The sequence below is a fragment of the Oncorhynchus keta genome, chromosome 33 (genome assembly GCF_023373465.1).
Source record: "Oncorhynchus keta strain PuntledgeMale-10-30-2019 chromosome 33, Oket_V2, whole genome shotgun sequence".
Lineage (NCBI taxonomy): Eukaryota > Metazoa > Chordata > Actinopteri > Salmoniformes > Salmonidae > Oncorhynchus > Oncorhynchus keta.
This window is the reverse complement of record NC_068453.1, coordinates 8809207-8826756: the sequence shown is the minus strand read 5'-3', so window position 1 is coordinate 8826756 and position 17550 is coordinate 8809207. Positions and strand designations below refer to the sequence as shown.

At 45.4% G+C, this 17550-nt stretch overlaps 1 protein-coding gene across 3 annotated transcripts in view; it reads left to right on the top strand.

The window, feature by feature from the left end:
- LOC118366170 (D(4) dopamine receptor-like) overlaps positions 1-14264 on the top strand; it is a 28893-nt gene extending 14629 nt beyond the window's left edge. For 2 of the 3 annotated variants that reach the window (XM_035748634.2, XM_035748633.2), the window contains 4 exons: positions 108-439; positions 1007-1119; positions 3789-4499; positions 13153-14264. In XM_035748634.2, the coding sequence (XP_035604527.1) occupies positions 155-439; positions 1007-1119; positions 3789-4499; positions 13153-13369 (1326 nt within the window). In that variant the 5' untranslated portion in view covers positions 108-154 and the 3' untranslated portion in view covers positions 13370-14264. The remainder of the gene's footprint in view (positions 1-107; positions 440-1006; positions 1120-3788; positions 4500-13152) is intronic. The other variant, XM_035748635.2, reaches the window with a different exon arrangement.
- Positions 14265-17550: the final 3286 nt, after the last annotated feature.

The following is a 17550-nucleotide window of genomic DNA, read 5'->3' as shown; positions in this document are numbered from 1 at the left end:
AATCTCACTTTGTAACACAACAAAACGTACACAAGTCAAGGGGTGTGAATACTTACTGAAGGCACATACACACCACAGCAAACACTCTCCTCTCGCCTCCTCCCTAGATGTTAACTTCAGAGCGACAGTGCAGCCCGGGGCCTCCATCATCGACATGGTCAATGTGACGACATCACCCAGCAGCAATGCCACCCCAGAGGGTCTGACTGAGAAGGGGCTGGTGGTCCTGGGCCAGAGGAAAGAGTATGATTACAACTACTTTGCCCTGGTGCTGGGTGTGCCGCTCATCCTGATCATCATCCTGGGCAACGTACTTGTGTGTCTGAGCGTGCTCACTGAGCGCTCCCTGAAGACTGCCACCAACTACTTCATCATCAGCCTGTCTGTGGCCGACCTACTGCTGGCTGTACTGGTGCTGCCCCTCTATGTCTACTCTGAGGTGAGGGAGGAGTGAAGAGTGTGTTAGTACTTCTACACCTGCATTGCTTGCTGTTTGGGGTTTTAGGCTGGGTTTCTGTACAGCACTTTGAGATATCAGCTGATGTACGAAGGGCTATATAAATACATTTGATTTGATTTGTTAGTATGTGTGTCTGTGTGCGTGCGTGCGTGCATGTGTGTGAGCGTGCGTGCGTGCGAGTGACCTTCCCTCCATGACCTCTTAAATTGGGTGTCAGGTAGCCTAGTGGTTAGAACATTGGACATCGAAAGGTTGCTAGATTGAATCCCCGAGCTGACAAGGTAAAAATCTGTCGTTCTGCCCCTGAACAAGGCAGTTAACCCACCGTTCCTACGCCGTCATTGAAAACAATCATTTGTTCTTAACAGACTTGCCTAGTTAAATAAAGGTTAAAAAAATTCAAACATGTATATATATTGAAGAAACACATACTGTAGTTTTGTCCAATTTACCTGCCCTGTCTGTCTCTTCGTGGTTTAAAGTCCATTGCCGACAGGACTGACAACCTGTTGTTGGTGTTGTTGTCGTTGTTGCTGTGTTTCCCAGTTCCTGGGTGGTACCTGGACCCTGAGCACATACATCTGTGATGCTCTGATGACCATGGACGTCATGCTGTGCACCGCCTCCATCCTCAACCTATGTGCCATCAGTGTGGACAGGTGAGTCCTTCTGTCCTTTAACTTCACCTGGACACTGTGGTGACACATGGCTGTCAGTTCACACTAGTTTTCAATACCACAATACCCTCTCTGACCTGTCTAGTTACAGTACACTGGACTCTGAAACCTAGTAACAACCCATGTCCACCCACAGGGCACAAACTGGTTGAATCAACGTTGTTTCAATGTAATTTGTCAACATATTGTGATGTGGAATATACGTGGAAAATACATTGGATTTGAAAAAAGTAATTAACTATTGTTCTGAGGGCTACATTTCTACCACATGATTATGTCATCATGGTAACCAGCTTGTTAACATAGGGATATCTTGTATATAAACCTTGAATTTGTACCTCTAAAACAATGTCAGATCTTCAGTGTTATATAGGCTGGGCAGCACCTCCTACTGGAGAATTGATCTATCTACAGTTACCCAGTTACAGTTAGCTCACTGGTCACCATAGCAGAACCCACCCGTAGCACGCGCTCCAGCAGGTATATTTCACTGGTCAACCCCAAAGCCAATTCCTCCTTTGGCCGCCTTTCCTTCCAGTTCTCTGCTGCCAATGGCTGGAACGAATTGCAAAAATAAATCAATGAAGCTGGAGACTCATAACGTTAAGCAGCTCACAAAGAACCTCACAGATCACTGCACCTGTACATAGCCCATCTGTAAATACCCCATCCAACTACCTCATCCCCATACTGTTATTTATTTTATTTATTTTGCTCCTTTGCACCCCAGTATCTCTACTTGCACATTCATCTTCTGCACATCTACCATTCCAGTGTTTAATTGCTAAATTGTAATTATTTCACCACTATGGCCTATTTATTGCCTTATACCTCCCTTATCCTACCTCATTTGCACACACTGTATATAGACTTTTCTATGGTATTATTGATTGTATGTTTGTTTACTCCATGTGTAACTCTGTTGTTGTTGTTTGTGTTGCACGGCTTTGCTTTATCTTGGCCAGGTCGCAGTTGTAAATGAGAACTTGTTCTCAACTAGCCTACCTGGTGAAATAAAGGTGAAATAAAAAAATTAAAAAACCTTTGGTGTCCCATCCAGGGTTTTTAACCAAGCCCTATAACTTTGATATTTGGTACTGACTATTACCAATGTGCTATCGTGAGAATGATTGTTGAGAGATCTCCACTTAAAACAAAAAAACAAAATAGATTCACTGCTGCTATCGGAGTCATTAGAAAAGGGTAGGTTTAGCAGAGTAAATAAAATGTGTCCATACTCGTATCACTCATATATCATAAATGATGTTATTTAGGCCTATAAGCTATAGGATTTGCAAAGTCATCCACAGCTATTGTTTTATTTCAACCCAGAATTCAACAAAAAATAGACAATATAATAGGGCTAGGGTTTCAAGCTCTGGTTGATTTCTAATTTAATGATATTTAGTGATGTTGAATTGTGTAGTTGGTTGTCAGCACAACCAAATATCAACATTTGAAGGAGATGCATCTTCTGCTTGGATAGTTCCATTTGTGTCACTGACTTAGTCTGCCTTTAATTCCAGCAAAAAATTAATTCCAACAAAAAATTGCAAAGAACTACTGCAATATCTCTGAGTTATTGGTCGAACAAGGAAAAGATTAATAACACAAGCTTTTCTTTAAAAAGTTTCTTTAAGAAATACCCTGTGTGTATTCTTTATTCCCACTTATGAAAGCAACACAGAGAGCCATTAAAAACACCAAAAACAATATCTTCAACTTGCAAGTTCAATATCTCTTTCTAATGTCTGTAGCGAGCTCTGTAGCGAGCTCTGTGGCGAGCCATGTCACTCACAGTAATCCCCCAAATCATTCTGCCAGTCTGTGAGAAGAGCGTAGCTAGACTATTAGCAGACATCACACAGTGAATGCTAACTGATGGCTGTGGTCTATAGGAGGCTAATGGAACCATAGCTCTGGAACCCCCTCATCGACCCAATCATCAAGACCCACTAATTACTCAACACAGCGAGAAGCAAACTCACGCCAACCACCCAGGGGACTCTACCCGAAACAACATCTAAGGGCTCCAATAGTTTCTGAGGCAAAGCAAAAACAAACCAACTGTAAAATATAAGATAAGCACACAGCACACACTTCCTGCTAGTTAAATGTTATATCCTTAGCGTTGTGCGGCTCATGAGACTGACAGGTTCTATAGCATTGTGGTGTTGTTAGATTTCACAATGTAATTAATTCAACATGGTATCTAATCAATAGATTGAGATTCCTTGGATTTATTAGACAGGAGAAGTAGGATAGAGCCAGATTGTGGAGGGTGGAGTTGAGTGGAGTTATGAATGAAGGTGAATATTATTGTAACTTTATCTGTGGCATTCTAGTGCCTCCACATCTAAGTTCACTTTGAAGCAGGATCACAGAACAGCTTTGAACAACTTTCAGGTTTTTCAAATGCTTCCAAAACAGCCACTATGTCCTCTGAGTATTTCCCTACTGTATTGGCCTGTTTGAAGTCCCTCCATGTTAAATTGATGTATTTATGTATTGTAAATGTAGACTAAGTTATTTACTTTGATCCGTGTCCCAGCAGGTACATAGCCATGGTGGCAGCAGTGCCCCTGAAGTACAACAGGTGTGCTCTATGTATTTGAAATGTATTTTATCCCCTGATGTGTGTGTCCCTGCAGGTACATAGCGGTGGTGGTGCCACTGAAGTATAACAGGAACCAGTTCAGCTTGCGGCAGCTGGTCCTCATTACGGCCACCTGGGTTCTCTCCCTGGGCGTCGCCAGTCCCGTCATCTTCGGCCTCAACCAGGTGCCGGGCCGCGACCCCACCGTGTGCAAGCTGGAGAACGACAGCTTCGTGGTCTACTCCTCCGTGTGCTCCTTCTTTGTGCCTTGCCCTGTCATGCTCTTCCTGTACTACTGGATGTTCCGGGGGTTGAGACGCTGGAGCTCAGGCAGGAGCCGCTCCCAGCTGACGAGGGGAGGGAAAAGGAGCCTGTCCCTGCGCCTCAGCTCCGCCCTGCAGAGGGAGAACGCAGGGGTCAGGGCGGGTGCCAAGGAGAAGGTGGTGTACCTCATGCCCACAGCTCTCAGCCCGATGTCACCGTCGGCTGTATCGATGGCTTCGCCCACAGCGACCCTGGGGGTGGAGGACAAGCAGCAGGATGGTTTGGGGGTGGCCGTGGCGGAGAGCGACCCCATGACTACCCAGATGGACAGCGTTTCGGACGCGGATCCCACGGAGAGGCCAGCTAGGCAGGGGAAGAGCCTGAAGGAGAATGGGCTGGCCCACGCTAAGGCTAATAAGAGGGGGCGCCGTAACAGCAAGAGTAGCAGAGTGAGTGGGAGGGAGCGCAAAGCCATGAAGGTTCTTCCTGTTGTAGTTGGTAGGTATGTGTACGTGTGTGTGTGTGTGTGTGTGTGTGTGTGTGTGTGTGTGTGTGTGTGTGTGTGTGTGTGTGTGTGTGTGTGTGTGTGTGTGTGTGTGTGTGTGTGTGTGTGTGTGTGTGTGTGTGTGTGTGTGTGTGTGTGTGTGTGTGTGTCTTCCAAGGTTTACACAAATCATACCAACAAAGCTAATTTAGCATCGTTGGTGCAAGAAAACAGGGGGTTGCGGTGAGTTTAAATAGTATTCATTACATAAACATGGGGGGACATGGAAATGAGGGGTTCCTGATTGTTGACACATCAACTAGGATTAAAGCGCATGGCTGTTTGTGATTGTTGCTGTTTCGGTAATCAATGCCTGTACAGGAGGGTTTCACCTCTTCTCTGAGTATACAGTATATCCAGCTTCTCATGTCATAAAGCAGTGTTTAAGGCTATATTGAGGCATTCTCATGAGACGGGAATTAAAACTACTTCCCGGAAAAGGTACTCCTCTGACTAGACATTCACGTTATATTACATGGTGTCAGAGGTAGGAGGACAGGCTCACGTTCTACTAAGATAGTGGGCTATGGCGAAGTTTGTCCCACCGCAAAACTTTAGCTTTGATAAACTGACGGAATGGATGGATTGGAAACAACGTTTTGATGAGATTCAAAACCGTGGACCCGGTTGGATCAGGGAGATCAAAAGTACAGGTCAGTTCCCTCATGTCATGGGCAGCGAGGCCGAGAACATTTTCTAATCGCTCACCTCTGCATCAAAGTCTGCTTTCTCATCCTCTGAAAACTCTTTTCCCAAACAGAGTGTTATTCACGAGCGTGCCTGTTTCTATCAACGAGTACAGCGACCTGGGGGAAAAGGCAGAGACATTCATCCGAGCACAAAGCGAGCTCTCAGAGCATTGTGACGTTGATGCGAATAGAGATCGGCATATTCAGAACCAAAGTGTTGTGGGCATACTGGATAAAGGACTGTGTCCTACAATGCAGTTGATGGCAGATCTCACGTTAGCACCTACAGTCCGTCAGTCAGAGAAAGTTAGCACGCAAGTAAGCCAGCAGGGAGAAGCCGCGTGCTATGTGCTGGAGATTGCACGGGGGGGCACAAGAAGATTGCAAAACGGCGCAATGAGAACAGAGATTCAAAGGACACGGAGAGTGCAGAAGGAAAATGCCGCAGGTGTGGGAAAATGTAACATAAAGAGCAGGGAAGATGTCCAGCTTTCAACTGGACATGCAACAAGTGTCAGTAAACAAGGCGTTGGGAAAGAATGTGTCACACAAAATCAGTTGGTGAATTTATTGTTTTCAGATCCGTTTGCAATGCCGATAGGAGTGATGACCAATGGGCAGTGCAATTTGTCATTGGTGCAACACCTGTAAAATGTTTAATTGACACTGGAGCAGATGCTAGTGGGGCGGCAGGTAGCCTAGTTGTCAGAGCATTGGGCCAGTAACCGAAAGGTTGCTGGATTGAATCCCGAGCTGACAAGGTAAAAATCTGTCATTCTGCCACTGAGCAAGGCAGTTAACCCACTGTTCACCGGGCGCGGTGGATGTTGACTATGGCAGCCCACCGCACCTTTCTGATTCCGAAGGTTTGGGTTAAATGTGGAAGACTCATTCAGTTGTACAACTGACTAGGTATCCCCCCTTTCCCTAGTGTAATGCATGAAGAGACATTTGATATGCTCATTCCAGAGAAAACACTGCAGACAGAGTGTGAACAACTAACTCAGCCGGTCAACAGCAGCCGAGATTGGCCTGGTGAAACGCATCGAATGACGCATTTGACTCATATGGAGAATGTGGCTCAACACAGCCAATGAAAATACAACTGAAAGAGAACACACAGCCATATGCAGTGCACACAGCGCACAGAATCCCAATATGCAGAAGGTGAAAGAGGAGCTGTGCAGAATGGAGGAAAATGACATTGCGGAGAAGGCGATGCAGCTAACAGATTGGTGTGGACCCATGGTGCCTGTCCTGAAGAAAAAGGGAAAAATATGTGTGGGTTTGAAAAAGCTTACTGAAGCAGTGAAAAGGGAACAGTTCATCCTACCACCTCAGCAGAGCTGAGTGGAGACAGAGTATTCTCAACAAAGGGATCCGGCAAGTGGCTTTTGGCAAACACCCCTACACTGTGACAGCAGAAAGTTGACAACCTTTAGTACACCTTTTGACAGGTACTGTTTCTGCCGCCTGCCGTTTGGGATCTCGAGCCCTCCAGAAATCTTCCAAAACAAAATGGAGACATTGCAAGGCCTTAAGACAGCCCCCGTTTTTATGGATGACATTTTGGTATATGCTAATACTATTGAGGAGCACAACGAGTGACTAAAAAGAGTCCTGCAGAAGATTGAGTCAATGGGGCTAAAGTTGAACAGAGAAATGTGAGTCCTCAGGCAAACAAAGCCTCGCTTCCAGGGACACCTCATTGACTCATTAGGAGTCAGGTCTGATTCAGAGGAAGTGGAGGCCATCAGGCAACTTTACCCACCAGAGAACTTGCAGGAGCTGGATGGATGGTTAAATAACTAGGGAAGTACATCCCCAACCTTTCCACAGTGGGTCAACCACTGCATGAGCTCCTGAGGTCAAATCAAATCACATTTTATTGGTCACATCCACATGGCTAGCAGATGTTAATGGGAGCGTAGTGAAATGCTTGTGCTTCTAGTTCCGACAGTGCAGTAATATCTAAGTAATCTAACAATTCCACAACAACTATGTACATATAAATATATGGATGAGTAATGGCCGAGCGGCACAAGATGCAATAGATGGTATAAAATACAGTATATACATATGAGATGAGTAATGTAAGATATATAAACATTATTAAAGTGGCATTATTTAAAATGACTAGTGATCCATTTATTAAAGTGGCCAATGATTCAAATCTGTATGTAGGCAGCAGCCTCTCTGTGTTAGTGATGGCTGTTTAACAGTCTGATGGCTTTGGGCGTGGGAGTGGGATCACGCACAGCAGGCGGCGTCCCAGAGCCTCAAAGTACTTCTAACGACTTCCCCAGTTCCTGACGTTCGAGACAATTCGAGAAATATCTATACGGCCTGGAGGTTTTCAAGCCAGTGACCACAAGCCCTTGGTCCAAGCCCTTGGCTTTACGGTGCCAGAGACTACTCCCGCAGCTCATGAGGTTCTAACCCACGGGGGAGTACGCGCCAGGCAAAACGTGGGTCGTGACGAACACTCTTGTCAAGGAGTCCGTTGACACTCGCGGAAGAGGAAACTGACACGCACACGGACGTGGAGTGTTACATGGCAGCCATAATCAACAACGTACCTTTTACACAGACAGAAGAACGGAGAGCATCAGAGTTGCCACCGCAGCTGATGGTAAACCACAGACAGTGATCAAGTACATCAGGTCAAGACTGGCCTGAACATGTGAGTAAAAACCCCAGTCACAGTCCGAGATTTTTGTTCAGCAAAAAGTGAAAGAGTACAATGGTATGGTCACAAGAGGGAATCGCATACTAGTACCACAGACACAGCGGGCAGGCAATCTTGATAGAATACACAACAGACATCAAGGTCTGACTAAACGCAGAGATAGGGCCAACGCCTCAGTATCTCATCAGAGCTAAAGATAAATGTCTCGTTGTGAGCTTCGAAAGGAACAGCAAAGTGAGCCACTCATCTCAACGCTGTTCCCTGACAGGCCATGGAAAAGAATTGCTCTGGATCTATGTGAGCATAACAAACAAAACCATCTGATTATATCTGACTATGACTCCAGATACTACACATGCCTATCACCACAGTACACAGGTCGCCCTGAAGCTGAAAGGAACCTTTTCAAGGTATGGGATTGCAGATGAGGTCGTTAGTGACAATGGGGCCCCAATTCCCTAGTTCCGAGTTCCGAGAAATGGCAAAGCATCTTGAGGTTAAGCACATTACTTCCGGCGCGCACAACCCTCAGGGTAATGGTCACGCCGAAAGGGCAGTGCAGACCGCGACGAGGATTCTGAAGCAGAAAGACCCACTGGTTGGTCTCATGTGCCACAGATCAAACCCAATGCACGACAACGGGAGCAAGCCCAGCAGAGCTCCTCATGGGTAGAGAAATCTGAATGAAACTCCCACCGTTGGAGAGAAACCTCCAACCTAAGTGGCCCAACAGAAACACGTCAGGCTAAAGGTCGCAGCAGAAAAGAGGTAACAAGGCTTCTACTACAACCAGCCATCCCGGGGCGAGACCAAACGAGTAGACGACACCTGCAGGGGTAACAGGGGAAAGCGTCACACCCAGGTTTACGTCGTCGAGATGCAGAAAAGAGGAACACTACGACGCAACTGTCGCCACCACCAGACAGTGCCTACCCCAACTAGAGGTTTAACGCCTTCTTCTCCTGAAAGAAGAGAAAATAGTCTACTGCCAGACTGACCTCGAGTGACACCACAAAGACTGCTTGTCAAGGACTTTTACTTACCAAGTCTGGAAGGGTTTGTAAACCAGTTGTCAGACTGGACCTGTAAAGAACAACTAGAAACTAGAAACTAGAAACCAAGAGACATTAAAAAGAGACACTACAGATCAATATACCGGGGGGGGGGGGGGGGGTACATGTGAAATGTTGCGTTGCTTTATTGTTCTTTCAAAAACCTTTTCAGTAACATTGTTTCTGTGTATTGCTATTCTGAAGTGCGGTTGCTTTCATTATGGTTACACTCATTTGTAGAAGGTGTTAAAAAGGCAAATGTGTTAAAGTTAAAGGGGGAGATGTCATAGTATGCACCACAGTGGGAGGTCATAAAGCAGTACGTTAGTTATCTTGAGTCTTTCCGGTGAGACGCGTATCAATACAACTTACCTAGAATGGCTGTAAGCACGACAAAATGTGGCTGTAGCACGACACAATGTGGCTGTAGCACGACACAATGTGGCTGTAGCACGACAAAATGTGGCTGTAGCACGACACAATGTGGCTGTAGCACGACACAATGTGGCTGTAGCACGATACAATGTGGCTGTAGCACGATACAATGTGGCTGTAGCACGATACAATGTGGCTGTAGCACGATACAATGTGGCTGTAGCACGACACAATGTGGCTGTAGCACGATAAAATGTGGCTGTAGCACGACACAAATGTGGCTGTAGCACGACACAATGTGGCTGTAGCATGACAAAATGCGGCTGTAGCAGCACGACAAAATGTGGCTGTAGCACGACACAATGTGGCTGTAGCACGATACAATGTGGCTGTAGCACGATACAATGTGGCTGTAGCACGACACAATGTGGCTGTAGCACGACACAATGTGGCTGTGGCACGACAAAATGTGGCTGTAGCACGACAAAATGTGGCTGTAGCACGACACAATGTGGCTGTAGCACGACACAACAATGCGGCTGTAGCACGACACAATGTGGCTGTAGCACGACAAAATGTGGCTGTAGCACGATACAATGTGGCTGTAGCACGATACAATGTGGCTGTAGCACGATACAATGTGGCTGTAGCACGACAAAATGTGGCTGTAGCACGACAAAATGTGGCAATGTAGCACGACACAATGTGGCTGTAGCACCAGACAAAATGTGGCTGTAGCACGACACAATGAGGCTGTAGCACGACACAATGCGGCTGTAGCACAATGTGGCTGTACACAATGTGGCTGTAGCATGACAAAATGTGGCTGTAGCATGACAAAATGTGGCTGTAGCACGACACAATGAGGCTGTAGCACGACACAATGCGGCTGTAGCACGACACAATGAGGCTGTAGCACGACAAAATGTGGCTGTAGCACGACACAATGAGGCTGTAGCATGACACAATGAGGCTGTAGCACGACACAATGCGGCTGTAGCACGACACAAAATGTGGCTGTAGCACGACACAATGCGGCTGTAGCACGACACAATGTGGCTGTAGCACGACACAATGTGGCTGTAGCACGACACAATGTGGCTGTAGCACACAATGTGGCTGTAGCACAATGCGGCTGTAGCACGACAATGTGGCTGTAACACACAATGGCTGTAGCACGACACAATGTGGCTGTAGCACGACAAAATGTGGCTGTAGCACGACACAATGTGGCTGTAGCACGACACAATGTGGCTATAGCACGATACAATGTGGCTGTAGCACGACACAATGTGGCTGTAGCACGACACAATGTGGCTGTAGCACGACACAATGTGGCTGTAGCACGACACAATGTGGCTGTAGCACGACACAATGTGGCTGTAGCACGACACAATGTGGCTGTAGCACGACACAATGTGGCTGTAGCACGACACAATGCGGCTGTAGCACGATACAATGTGGCTGTAGCACGACACAATGTGGCTGTAGCACGACACAATGTGGCTGTAGCACGACACAATGTGGCTGTAGCACGACACAATGTGGCTGTAGCACGACACAATGCGGCTGTAGCACGACACAATGTGGCTGTAGCACGACACAATGTGGCTGTAGCACGACACACACACACAATGTGGCTGTAGCACGACAAAATGTGGCTGTGGCACAATGCGGCTGTAGACAAAATGTGGCTGTAGCACGACACAATGTGGCTGTAGCACGACACAATGCGGCTGTAGCACGACACAATGCGGCTGTAGCACGACACAATGTGGCTGTAGCACGACACAATGTGGCTGTAGCACGATACAATGTGGCTGTAGCACGACACAATGTGGCTGTAGCACGACACAATGTGGCTGTAGCACGATACAATGTGGCTGTAGCACGACACAATGTGGCTGTAGCACGACACAATGTGGCTGTAGCACGACACAATGTGGCTGTAGCACGACACAATGTGGCTGTAGCACGACACAATGTGGCTGTAGCACGATACAATGTGGCTGTAGCACGATACAATGTGGCTGTAGCACGACACAATGTGGCTGTAGCACGACAATTGTGGAATAAGTCAAGGGGTGTGAATACTTTCTGAAGACACTGGGGAGACGGTGGTGTTACACGGTGTTGTTGTTCCACAGATTTAGCAGGATGTGTTGAGCACTGCTAGTGTTGTTGCTCCACAGATTTAGCAGGATGTGTTGAGCACTATGCTAGTGTTGTTGCTCCACAGATTTAGCAGGATGTGTTGAGCACTATGCTAGTGTTGTTGCTCCACAGATTTAGCAGGATGTGTTGAGCACTATGCTAGTGTTGTTGCTCCACAGATTTGGAATAAGCAGGATGTGAATACTGAGCACTATGCTAGTGTTGTTGCTCCACAGATTTAGCAGGATGTGTTGAGCACTATGCTAGTGTTGTTCCTCCACAGATTTAGCAGGATGTGTTGAGCACTATGCTAGTGTTGTTGCTCCACAGATTTAGCAGGATGTGTTGAGCACTATGCTAGTGTTGTTGCTCCACAGATTTAGCAGGATGTGTTGAGCACTGCTAGTGGTGTTGCTCCACAGATTTAGCAGGATGTGTTGAGCACTATGCTAGTGTTGTTGCTCCACAGATTTAGCAGGATGTGTTGAGCACTATGCTAGTGTTGTTGCTCCACAGATTTAGCAGGATGTGTTGAGCACTATGCTAGTGTTGTTGCTCCACAGATTTAGCAGGATGTGTTGAGCACTATGCTAGTGTTGTTCCTCCACAGATTTAGCAGGATGTGTTGAGCACTATGCTAGTGTTGTTGTGAAAAATAGAGGAATGAATAATACCACCCTCCACAGTATAGTCTCTTCCCACAATGCTGGACCTATTTGTATACTGTACTAATGCAGGACCGCATCTATCCACTGACAAACCAACTCCCGCTGTGTCTGAACAGACAAAGCAGGGAGAAATAGAGTCCGTAGTCTATGTGTTGTGGATCTAAGCTGTGTCATACCATATGTGTGTGTGCGTGAACAGGTGTGAGTGTTGGCACGTGCTGAATGAGTGGAAAATATGACATACACACACCCGTTGTCTACGTACATCTACGCACATCTACTCGGAGCAAGTCGCTCACACCATGACTGGCACAGGCCATGTGTACAGGCAGAGCTGACTAACTTTACTCAGTGTGACAACGTTATCATGGCATGTTTGCTGGAAAGGTGATGAAGTGTTACCAGCTAGTTCGCTTGCGACCAAATATAGAGTTAACGCGTGATGTAAGTGTCTGTAAGGCCTCGTACATTATGGTAATGCAGCTCGCAGTACAAGAGGAGGACGCTATCTCCTCAGAAACAGCCACTTGATTGCAATCTTCTACCATGGTTCACATGATCTGTGCAAACACTTTCTCATGCCACATGCATCTGTTCTACACACCTGCACACAGAAAATACAAATCCAGTAACTTTATATGCAGTGAGCTACAGTCTGCCTGTCATAGACAGCTTTCCCTCAATGGGACGTCACATAATATTTACCATCTCACATTATACCAACACACTTGTATTAAACACAACCTCTATAAGCAGTGTCTGTCATGAACACCTTTTCCTCAATGTCATAGCACATTGATGTTTACCATCTCACATTATGGTAATATACTGTAGTTTTGTATCCCTTGCCATGTATTGATTCATTGAAAATACTGACTGCTTCACCTTTTCCCTCTTCCTCCCCCTTTTCCTCCCCCCTCTTCTTCTCCTCCCCTCCCCTCCGCCTCCTCCCCTCCTCTTCCGCCCTCTTCTCGCCTATACCAGGTGTGTTCCTAGCCTGTTGGACGCCTTTCTTTGTGGTACATGTGACCAATGTGCTGTGCGTGTCCTGCGAAATCAGCCCCACTCTGATCTCCGTGGTAACGTGGCTGGGCTACGTCAACAGTGCTGTCAACCCCATCATTTACACTGCCTTCAACGCAGAGTTCCGAAATGTCTTTCACAAACTTCTCTGCTGTCGAGCATGAGGCCTGAGTTCTGAGATCTCTTTGACAAACTATTCATTGCGATAGGACAACAATTATCTTTATGGTTCAACCTGAGGCCTGAATTCTAGAATGTTGCTCTCGGCCATGAGACCTGAATTAAATGATCTTTCACAAAACTCCTCGGTTGCTGGATGTGAGAGTGACTTCTTTACCCAAATGGGTTTTCCTGGATTTAAGTGCTGGCAGAACGCGAGGTTGTCAAAATGGATGAACAATACAGGGGGACAACATGACAGGATTTGACTGATGCCTTAGTTGACATATTGTGTACTGAAAGACAGTGGCTCACAGTATCTGATGTTTCTACATTGAAGTTGATACTGTGCGAAATATTGCTTGGTTACAGAAGATGGTGAATACTGTTAATATCACAGCCCAAAGGCATAAAATATGTGAACAACGTGCACACTTAAGAACATCTAACTATTTGATGTGTGAGTTTTGATCTCTCTCAGAATGAAATGTTGATGTTATGTACGGTTCTCAATTTTGATTTAATAATGTGCAGGTTTTCTGTATTGGTATTGCGTTTCATTTTCTTTCGAATTGACTTTGTCTCCATTTATCCTGAGGATTTGGGAGACTTTAGGGACAGGGTGGCTCAAGAAGAACTCCAATTACACGGCAAACATAGTTAAATCAAAAATTCAAAAAAACACTCCGTTTTCTATCTTGTGGATGACAGACATTGCCTGTAGATAATATTATGAACATTTACGCCACCAGAAGGGACAAATGACAGACTTTAGGGCCAACATTGTGGAAGGAACTATTGAAGATGATGTCATTTGTAAAGTCATACTACGACCTATTTTGACGAAAGTGCTGTGAATGTGACAAATGTAAACAACTCTCTTTGTCGTCGATGGAAAAATAATAAAACATGTTCCATATGATGATACTAAATGATACGTAGTGTGATACTTTACTATATGATGCGTATGATGATGCGTATGATGATGCGTATGCCATATTTTCCCTACGTACGAAACTGAAATCAGAGTTAAATCATTTCAGCCCAAATGACATAGATAAACATCTATTTGTCCATGTCACTGAGAGCGATACGGAATGTTGGTCGATTCCCTCATCAAAAGCCACAGAAGACACTGCCATATTACACAACACAGGAAATGACCATTACATGTGAAATGATCCTTGTCTGTTATCTACAAGGGGGAGAGAGAAACTCAATCATGCAATTTCACCTCAAGCGTTAAGGCTTGAGTGCTGGGCTTAGTGCGGTGTCTTTGCTGTAGCTGGTGGACACAGCTCTCACCCAGCTAGAGGAGCACATACACCCAGAGATAGGGAGCTGAGATTTGGACCAGTGAGTCATACTTAGTGACCAGCCACCATGTATGAAATCAATCCACGTAGATATGATCCACAGCCAGCCACCGAACGACCACACTAGCAATCTTCCCCAGAGCAGGCCTGAAAGCCAAGGCAGAGCAACAAGAGTGATAAATCACAGTTTGGCGTTTTAATCTCTGGCCATGCTATGATGACCTGTCACAAGGAAATGTGACTCTACTTCATTTGTATTTTATTTAACCTTTATTTAACTAGGCAAGTCAGTTAAGAGCAAATTCTAATTTACAATGAAGGCAAAAGGTCTCCTGTGGGGACGGGCGATTAAAAACAAATTCAATAAAATTATAGGACAAAACACACATCATGACAAGAGAGACAACACAACACTACATAAAGAGAGACCTTAGACAACAGCACAGCATGGTAGCAACACAAGATGACAACAAAATGGTAGCGACACAACATGGCAGCAGCACAACATGGTATCAGCACAACATGGTAACAGCACAAAACAGGGTTCAAACATTATTGGGCACAGACAACAGCACAAAGGGCAAGAAGGGAGCGAACAATACACCACGCAAAGCAGCCACAACTGTCAGTAAGAGTGTCCATGATTTGAGTCTTTGAATGAAGAGATCGTTCACTCTCCAGTTTGAGTGTTTGTTGCAGTTCGTTCCAGTCGCTGAAAAGACGAGCGACCCAGGGATGTGTGTGCGTTGTTGACCTTTTATAGAAAAGTTTGTGGTCATACGCACATCCTTAAAAATATACAGTGGGGAGAACAAGTATTTGATACACTGACGATTTTGAAGGTCTTCCCACTTACATAGCATGTAGAGGTCTGTAATTTTTATCATAGGTACACTTTAACAGTGAGAGACGGAATCTAAAACAAAAATCCCGAAAATCACATTGTATGATTTTTAAGTAATTAATTTGCATTTTATTGCATGACATAAGTATTTGATATATCAGAAAAGCAGAACTAAATATTTGGTATAGAAACCTTTGTTTGCAATTACAGAGATCATACGTGTCCTGTAGTTCTTGACCAGGTTTGCACACACTGCAGCAGGGATTTTGGCCCACTCCTCCATACAGACCTTCTCCAGATCCTTCAGGTTTCGGGGCTGTCGCTGGGCAATACGGACTTTAAGCTCCCTCCAAAGATTTTCTATTGGGTTCAGGTCTGGAGACTGGCTAGGCCACTCCAGGACCTTGAGATGCTTCTTACAGAGCCACTCCTTAGTTGCCCTGGCTGTGTGTTTCGGGTCATTGTCATGCTGGAAGACCCAGCCACGACCCATCTTCAATGCTCTTACTGAGGGAAGGAGGTTGTTGGCCAAGATCTCGCGATACATGGCCCCATCCATCCTCCCCTCAATACAGTGCAGTTGTCCTGTCCCCTTTGCAGAAAAGCATCCCCAAAGAATGATGTTTCCACCTCCATGCTTCACGGTTGGGATGGTGCTCTTGGGGTTGTACTCATCCTTCTTTGTTCCTCCAAACACAGCGAGAGGATTTTAGACCAAAAAGCTCTATTTTTGTCTCATCAGACCACATGACCTTCTCCCATTCCTCCTCTGGATCATCCAGATGGTCATTGGCAAACTTCAGACGGGCCTGGACATGCGCTGGCTTGAGCAGGTGGACCTTGTTTTCTTTGAGATTGTGGTCCCAGCTCTCTTCAGGTCATTGACCAGGTCCTGTCGTGTAGTTCTGGGCTGATCCCTCACCTTCCTCATGATCATTGATGCCCCACGAGGTGAGATCTTGCATGGAGCCCCAGACCGAAGGTGATTGACCGTCATCTTGAGCTTCTTCCATTTTCTAATAATTGCCCCAACAGTTGTTGCCTTCTCACCAAGCTGCTTGCCTATTGTCCTGTAGCCCATCCCAGCCTTTGCAGGTCTACAATTGTATCCCTGATGTCCTTAAACAGCTCTCTGGTCTTGGCCATTGTGGAGAGGTTGGAGTCTGTTTGATTGAGTGTGTGTCTTTTATACAGGTAACGAGTTCAAACAGGGGCACTTAATTCAGGTAATGAGTGGAGAACAGGGGGGCTTCTTATAGAAAAACTAACAGGTCTGTGAGAGACGGAATTCTTACTGGTTGGTAGGTGATCAAATACTTATGTCATGCAATAAAATGCCAATTAATTACTTAAAAAGTCATACAATGTGAATTTCTGGATTTTCTGGATTTTTGTTTTAGATTCCGTCTCTCACAGTTGAAGTGTACCTATGATAAAAATGACAGACCTCGACATGCTTTGCAAGTTAGGAAAACCTGCTAAACCGGCAGTGTATCAAATACTTGTTCTCCCCACTGTAGGGGCTGGGAAAATAAATAATACTAACACAGAACAAGAAGGGCCGCACACTGTTCAAGCTCCCAATTCACCGCCTTATTGACAACGTTTCCATCCGAAACCGAAAGTCGTCAGGTCAAATACACTGAGTGTTCACATCCCAAAATATGCACATTTCACCTCACATGACCATTGTGGACATGACGCATGGTGGGTGCAACAAACGTTTGTATATCTCTAATAATTAAATAACAATGAGATGGGTGCATGGAATGGTTCCAGAACATCATATATATTTACAAAATGACCAAGTGGGTAACCTGGAAGGCTAGACAAATCAAAGTGAAGTAACATATTCAGGTAAGAAATGGTCTGATATCAAACTCTTGATTCAGACCTGTAGGAGACATTGTACACAAGCGGTGAATACAATACAATTATCTTCTCAATAATAGATGATCAGATTCTAGATTATCAGATGATAGATTATCAGATGATAGATTATCAGATGATAGATTATCAGATGATAGATTATCAGATTCT